The sequence below is a fragment of the Spinacia oleracea genome, chromosome 3, assembly GCF_020520425.1.
Source record: "Spinacia oleracea cultivar Varoflay chromosome 3, BTI_SOV_V1, whole genome shotgun sequence".
NCBI lineage: Eukaryota > Viridiplantae > Streptophyta > Magnoliopsida > Caryophyllales > Amaranthaceae > Spinacia > Spinacia oleracea.
The window spans coordinates 52,517,711-52,526,416 of record NC_079489.1 but is presented as its reverse complement, the minus strand read 5'-3'; the positions used below and the strand labels follow the sequence as shown (position 1 = coordinate 52,526,416).

Below are 8,706 nucleotides of genomic sequence, written 5' to 3'. Positions count from 1 at the left end.
AGTTGATGAAGTCGCTCTCCAAGACTTGAAGAGTAAAACAACCTTTCCCCTGGCTAGGGGTAAGAAGAATAAAATCATCAAGTCGCCTACAGTTGAAGAACCTTAAGGAGTCAAGGAGCTAAATAAATAAAAGTTTGACCCGAATGCATATAAGCTCCTGGCAAAGTCGGGATATGATTTTGAAAACCCAACACCTATGGGTAAAGTCATTGATGCAAAACCTCATGGTCTCAATGACACACAAAAGAAACTTCTGGAGTACGGTGACGGGTTTCAAGAATCCAAGACGGGGGTAGGATTTAAACGCCCTACACTAGTCAAAATCTCGATATGGAGAAAAGTGAACACCTCATCTTCACAGTATATAACTGCAGAAGAGGTTGAAGAAAGTAAAGTTGAAAGTGATGGTCGGCCAGAGAAGACTTCTGTTTTTGATCGACTGCGTCCGCCTGCAACTAGGAACCAGTCATCTGTGTTTGACAGGCTTGGTGAAAATGATAGTGTGAGGAAGATATCATCAAGTCCTCAGACAAAGAGGAAAGGATCCGTCTTTAGTGGTGTCGGCGCGTCATCCATGCTTGACGATCAACCAAGACGTTCGGCACTTAGCCGCATCAGGAAGAGAAATGATGATGCAAGAAAAAATGATGACACAAGGGAAAGTGATGTCGCAAGAAGTGTGGTTCCCTCTCGCATGAAACGTACTCAAGACATAGACATCACCGAACAACAACCTCTTAAAGCAAGGGTTCGTACTGTGGTGTTTACCAATCAGGAGAAGTCATCTGATAATTTTGCGGAGGACGACCGAGAGTTTGTTTCCTCTAATCATGTGACAGCGCAAGAAGTCTCAAATTCTAACGAAGAAATAGAGACCGAGGTGGCTCCCAAAATACTTGAAGATGTGGGGCAGACGAGTGTTGACGAACTATAAGAGTTAAACCTTGGAACTCTTGAAGAACCACGTCCTGTGTATGTTAGCTCTCTTCTCACTCAAGAGGAAGAACATGAGTATGTTGAATTACTCTCAGAGTTTAAAGACGTCTTTGCTTGGAGCTATAAATAAATGCCTGGTCTCGACCCGAGAATCGCTGTCCATCGCTTGGCGATAAAAAAGGGTGTTAGTCTAAAGAAACAATCTCAAAGACGTTTCAGATCGGAGTTGATCCCCGAAATTGAATCTGAGGTAAACAAACTTATAGGTGCAGAATTTATTCGTGAAGTCAAATATCCCACATGGATAGCAAATGTAGTCCCTGTGAGAAAGAAAAATGGACAATTACGGGTTTGTGTGAACTTTCGTGACGTGAATGAAGCATGCCCGAAAGACGATTTCCCGCTACCAGTCACGGAAATAATGATAGATGCTACGACTGGTCATGAAGCATTGTCTTTCATGGACTGTATAGCCGGATACAATCAAATCCGCATGGCTCCCGAAGATCAAGAAGCAACAGCGTTCCGCACACCGAAAGGGATATTTTGCTATAAAGTCATGCCCTTTGGATTGAAGAACGCAGGAGCCACATATCAACGTGCGATGCAGAAAATTTTTGAAGACATGATGCACAAGATAGTGGAATGCTACGTTGATGACTTAGTAGTCAAGTCCAAAAAGAGGGAGAGTCATTTGTCTGATCTCCGCAAAGTCTTTGAAAGATTACGAAAATGTCAACTAAAAATGAATCCCCTTAAATGCGCATTCGGTGTCACATCTGGGAAATTTCTAGGTTTCATTGTCATGCATAGGGGTATCGAAATTGATCAGACAAAGATTAAGGCAATCCAAGAGATGCCCGAACCTCGAAACCTTAAAGAACTTCGTGGCCTTCAAGGGCGTTTGGCATACATTCGAAGGTTCATCTCCAACCTTGCTGGAACATGTCACCCATTCAGCCATCTCATGAAAAAGGATACTCCATTTAATTGGGATGACTTGTGTCGAAAGGCATTCGAAAGCATAAAAAAGTATTTGTCTTCTCCACCAGTGTTGGGGGCACCAGTCAAAGGAAAACCTCTTATCCTTTACATTGCTGCACAAGAGCGGTCGTTGGGGGCAATGTGCGCTCAAGAAATAGAGGATCGCAAAGAGACGACTCTTTACTACCCGAGTCGGACGTTGGTGGGTGCTGAATTGAACTACTCACCCATTGAAAAAATTTGTCTTACTTTGGTTTTTGCCATCCAAAAGTTAAAGCATTACATGCAGGCTCATACAGTCCATATCATCTCAAAAGCTGACCCAATCAAGTATATCCTTTCAAGACCAGTTCTCTCAGGACGACTTGCTAAATGGGTTGTACTCATCAAACAGTATGACATTGTGTTCGTGCCGCAAAAATCTGTGAAAGGTCAAGCAATAGCAGATTTCTTTGCAGATCATCCAGTGCCACCTGAATGGGAGCTTTCTGTTGATTTGCCTGGGGAGGATGTGTTCTATATTGACGTACTCCCACCTTGGGAAATGTATTTTGACGGGGCTGCTCGTCAAGATGGCACTGGAGCTGGAGTTGTCTTTTTGTCTCCAGAAAAGCATGTTCTGACTTACTCGTTTGTGTTAACTCAGTTATGCTCAAATAATATGGCCGAATACCAAGCCCTCATTCTAGGCCTCCAAATGGCCGTGGGACTAGGATTAAAGGACTTGGATATTTACGGAGACTCACAACTAGTGATAAGCCAACTCTTAGGAGAATATGAAGTCAAGAAAGAGGATCTAATTCCTCATCACAGACATGCAACAAAATTGCTTGAGAAGCTTGACAATGTTAAGTTAAATCATGTTCCAAGGAGTGCCAACAAAATGGCTGACGCACTTGCAGGGCTTGCAACCACTTTGGCACTGGGGGCAGAAGAAACCATGTCAGTACCGGTTTGTAACCGTTGGGTCGTTGCGCCAGACATAGACGAAATTGAAGATGAGGAATATGAGGAAGTCGACATGATCACTGTTCATCAAATTGACCAAGAAGATTGGCGTCAACCAATTGTCGACTATCTAAGTCATCAAAAATTGCCTAGTGACCCAAGGCATAGAATGGAGATTCGTCGTCGAGCCCCTCGATTTATACTTTTTAATGGAACTTTGTTTCGACTATCTTTCAACGACTCATGGTCGAGATGCATCGGAGACGAGGAAATAATGAAAGCCATGGAAGAGGCTCACGCTGGAATTTGTGGTGCACATCAATCAGGTCCTAAGTTGTATGATTGCCTTAAAATAATGGGCTATTATTGGCCAACAATGGTGCAAGATAGCATGGACTACGCGAAGAAATGTGAAGCTTGTCAGTTTCATGCTAATTTCATCCACCAACCTCCAGAACCCTTGCACCCTACGGTCTCGTCTTGGCCTTTTGAAGCATGGGGACTTGACGTTGTTGGTCCAATTACACCAAAGTCGTTTGCGGGTCAAGCATATATCTTAGCAGCAACTGATTATTTCTCTAAGTGGGCGGAGGCCGTCCCTCTCCGCGAGGCCAAGAAAGAAAATGTCGTCGACTTCATTCGTACCCACATCATTTACAGGTACGGTATACCTCGACGGATCATCACTGACAATGGGAAGCCATTCTTCAACACATTGATGACAAGTCTTTGTGAGAAGTTTAAATTCACGCAACATAAATCGTCCATGTACCGTACTCCTGCAAATGGCCTAGCGGAAGCCTTCAATAAAACACTTTGTAAATTGTTGAGCAAAGTTGTTTCAAAATCGAAACGCGACTGGCATGAAAGGATAGGGGAAGCTCTTTGGGCTTACAGGACGTCATACAAAACAGCAACACAGTCAACCCCATATGCTTTGGTGTATGGTGTCGAATCTATTTTGCCTTTGGAACTTCAAGAAGGGTTGACTAATGATGATAATAACAGTTAAATTAAATTTGTTAGTGTATTACAGTTAAATTAAATTAATTAATTTGGACCGAAACCATATTCTAATCCCTATTAATTATTTAAGCCCACCTAAATTAAATACACGAATCAATCTAATACAATTTGGGTCATAAACATTTGGGCTAGTTCGTATTGTTAGCCCAAATAAACAAATCAAGTGGACCAGGTTAAAGACTATCAAGTCACAAAATAGGCCCAAGCCCAAACCTATAAAGTCCAGTAAAGGAGTCTCCATCTCCTATAAATATTACTCTTCTACTTCAGTAGCGGGGATCAGAAATTCATTATTCTCAGGAGCTCATATAATTCTCTTGGAATTCTCTCTGAAAATTAGTCAACAAGCACATCAAATTCGTGCCGACTGTTCAGATACACTCAAACACATTCGAACGATACTAAAGCTTTATAAGCTCTCGTTCGAGTGCACTCAAACAAAACCTTCAAATTCAGGTTGACGTCGACAAACGTCACCCTACACTCAAACTTAGGTTGACGTAATCAGACGACCGTCACCCTACACTCAAATACAGGTGTCACACACGTGTCATCGTCAGCTGCGGAACAGAATCAGAGGACTTAGTTTATTTTTTGTAAACTATCAAATACAGAGATTGTACCCAAACATTCAAATATCAATAAAATTACTTTGTTACTTATTTTCTATCTTATTTGCCTAGACTAGAAAATTTGTGTAAACAATATGTTCGCAGGATTTTTCGGCAGTTTTGTCAATAATGGTCGGAATCTTATAATTTTATAGTGAATTTCGCATGTAAACAACGTTGTAAAATTTTGACAAAAATCTATGATTTGACGCCGAACCCAGAATTCCCAAATTCGAAGCTTAACTATGACTTTTCGGAGGTTTTAGTTTTTCGAATGCAAAATTAGTAATTTTTATGATGTTAAATTAAATATTTGCGAATCTTGTATGTAAATCTTGAATCTATGATTGACCGACTGTATATGTTTAACAATTTTAAAGCCTAATCTTGTTAATTATACAACCTAATTTGTAATTGTAATTAATTTGTTGAAATTCGAATAATTTAGAATTTGTTTTGATTTTCATAATTAATTAGAAATTTAATTAGGATCCTATGATAAAAACCACCATAAAATTTGTTAAAATTGAAAAGTTTTAAAATTTTATGACCTAGATTTGAATCCCTAAAAATACATGTAATCGGAAATTAATTTGAATAATAAATTTTCGATTTCTCGCCTAAATTTATGAAATTAATATGGGTTATTAATTTGTCGATAAATTTAATTAAAAAAGTTTCGATTTTTATGTAAATCGTTCATAAATCTTGCACGCACGAAGCAATGGAAGCTAAGTGTTACCCTTAAGGGGTGTTGTAATGGTGCGAGCATGCGACGACGAGCAAGGGAGCTCGTCGCCCATGCAGTACTAGGCAGCGAGCAAGGCACGAGCACGCGGGCGGGGCTACACTCCTGTGCGGTGTGTGTTGTGTGCATGTGAGTGAGAGGCGAGACAAAGGCAACGAGCAACACAGGCCAGGCCACGGCTGCGAGCGCTGGTTCGCTCTAGCGAGCGCTGGTTCGCCCCAACGAGCGCTGGCCCGTCCCAACGAGCATTGCTTGCTGCGTGTTGTGCGTGGCTTGCTCGACGCTTATGCAATGACCGTCGACAGTAGCAGGCCATGGGCGTTGCACTCGTGCACGCGGCCCATGGGCGCTGCTACTACGAGGCTTTGACGAGGCATGGGCGCAGGCCTATGGCTTTGTCTTAGCCCGTTGGTTCGTTTTAATTTTTCGGTCGAAAACAATTTTAATTTAATTTATTTTCGTAATTTAATTTATTTCTCAGAATTTAATTTTAATTAATTTAATTATTATAAATTTATTTATACTAATTATTTTACTAAAATTAAAACCTTGATAAAATTTAAATTAATTAATTTTAAATCAACTGAAAATAAAATTAAAGGATTTAAATATTATTTTATATGAGCTTTAAATTTTAAATAAATTTGTAAGTTTCCAGTTGGACTAGGAAATTTGTAAAGCATGTAAATTTCTTGGTTTTAGTGGGAGCTTTTAGTGATTAAACTCTTGATTAGGTCTACATTCCTTTAAGGTTAAAACAACTCGATTAGAACTAATAAGGATTGAATAATTTGTAGATTATTAGAACCCTGGATTAGTTGTTGCAAATGTTTATGTGATGCATAATATATTCAACTAACTTGATATGTGGGCCATTCATTGATAAATGAATGGGTGAATGGTATATTGTAAATGTACTGTTTTGCAGGTTATGGAAAGTGACTAGTATGGCCCAAATAGGATAGAAAATATGGTCTGAATACCATTAATTTGAATGTAAAATTGGTCTAATGCACCAAAGTTTTTATTCTAAATATGGTATGCGTACCATCAAATAGTTGTAATTAGTTTCAATTGTAGCATATCCTATTTGAAGAAAATGGCGCTTCCCATGGTGAAATTCAAGACGAAGTTCCCAATCCATTTTCAAGACGGAGTTTGAAGTTGAAGGTTCAAGATGAAGTCGGGCCATGCTAGATCACACTTATATCTTATGCATGCTTTAAGTTATTTATTGCTTTAAATATGTCTTAATTATGCATGAGATTATGGCTTGATTATGTTGCATGATTAAGGATTTTAGTTCACTTAAAATCTAACCAACATAGTAAGAGCCTTAAGTTCCAAACTTTAAAAATTGAGTTAAAAAGTGCCATGCCAAAATAACACTTACTTGGATAACCTTTACATCAATATTAGTAATAGTTTTCCTCCATAGAGAGGTGTTACTTATTGATCCTAAAGGGGTAAGGTACACACATAATTATGAGTATATGTTAGTTTTGGTGAAACTCAACGATATAAGTAAGGAGTCCTTTTATGTCGTGGCAAAACAGACAGGTTTACCTAATAAGTTTTTAGACGTACCTATCAACCAAGAGTAGTTTCTAGACTATTAGCAAAGGATTTACTTACCTAAAATATTTTAGAATTGAGTCTAAATACATAATGTGCTTAATTCTTTGATGCTTTTAGGATCTTGGATTCATTTTATTCACACCTGCCGGAACACGTAACTTGAGTAAAATGCTTAATAAATATTGAATTATGCATGAATGCTAGAATTTAAGTTTATTAAGAGAAACTGTGAATGGTTAATTATTTGTTTATTATTTTCAATTGTAGTTTTAACTATGGCAAACAACAATCTTGTAACACCCCGACAATTCTCCTTTTTCTAAAATAACCCTTTATATATATATATAACTATGGAGAATTATCAAAGTATTATCGCCCGTGTAAAAACGTAACGGCTTATTCAGAATTTTGCAGCGGAAAACATAAAACTAACTTTAGGTTTATAAATAATCGATTACGGATTTAATCCCAAAAATCAATCAACGAAAATAAGGAAATGTAAATAGTACGACAAGTTTAAAGTCCAAATTAACAAAACCAAAACACATAGCAAAACAAAATAATACAAGCTCTCTAATCCTGATCCCAATGATGCATCATCTTCAAACATGTAGATGGACAACGCTTATTGATCCTTAGAGACTGCTCACAAAAAATGGGTCATCACAGGATCAATAAGGCATAGCCATGATCAACACACACAAACAAAGCACGTAATCAGCAAAGCTGAGTACTACATACTAAAACAATAATAATCCTAACATGATTCTATTAAACGAACAACCCTAACATGATACTAATAAAACATAAGTAAGGATAAACAAAACATATTGACTTGAAGACTATATTTGACTGAACTAGACCTTTGTATCATTAGCATTATTTTAATTGAAATAGTCAATGGACTGAGTTGTCTACTAGAAGCCTTCACAAAAGAAGACGAGGTACGGGCGCGACTCCGTAACCCCAATGACCTGCGATATCGAGGAACGTTTGACTAAAATAGAACCGGTGATCAATCCGGCCCAGAAAAAGCCATAGGCGACCCATGACCCCAACTCCTGATTGTCCGTTACTTCAGACGTGCACAGTTGTATACACCTAATTTGTGTCTCCCCTCTGGGATGATGACGATACCATTATCCTAACTAGGCGGTTGGAATAACTCCAGGCGGAAATCCCAATTGCTAAGAACATCTCCAAAATTCAAGATCCAAACTCCAATCCCCAAGACTGTTCCCCTTCCGGAACTCGGTACAAAATACAACTTTCAAAAACCAATTTCAAAATCCAAATACAATCTCATCTAGTAGACCATCCCATTGGTTTTACTAGGCCTTTTACACTCAAAATAATATAAGGCAAGTCAAATTCGGGCGCCGACCCACAAAACCGAGCATGCCGGGCCCCATCCCGTAAAACCGGAATTCAAAACCCGAGAAAGGCTTGTTTTTAGACGAAAAATAGTGCCTTAACCTCCAAGCAAACACAAAACGCCAAGCCTAGTACTATTCGTACAAAGGTACAACACTACAAGACGAAACAAGGACGGAGCCCGCGTCCTTGCTTTGGCGGCATTCAAGCCACGTCACCAGCGCCCAACGCTGCTTCATCGTTCTGCACTGGCGCGTGCTGGCGTTTTGCACCAATTTTTCCTATAAATACCCCCTCATTTTCAGCATTAGGGGAGGAGAACAACATAATACAACGTCGTAATACCGACATTACGCCTCAAAATACAAATAAAAAACCCTTCAAAAACACATACAACATTTCTAATTCTAAGCAATTGGGAGCACTAAAAGGAATTCTTGCCTAAACCTAAATAGGTAATTCCGAATCCCACCATATTCAATCATGTTGCTTTGATTTCAA

General features: G+C 39.0%; 1 protein-coding gene across 1 annotated transcript; it reads left to right on the top strand.

Moving 5' to 3' along the window:
- Window positions 1-1,066: 1,066 nt before the first annotated feature.
- On the top strand, window positions 1,067-3,880 carry LOC110778668 (uncharacterized). Its single transcript, XM_021983222.2, has one exon. The coding sequence runs from the start codon at window positions 1,067-1,069 to the stop codon at window positions 3,878-3,880; it is 2,814 nt and encodes a 937-aa protein (XP_021838914.2).
- Window positions 3,881-8,706: the final 4,826 nt, after the last annotated feature.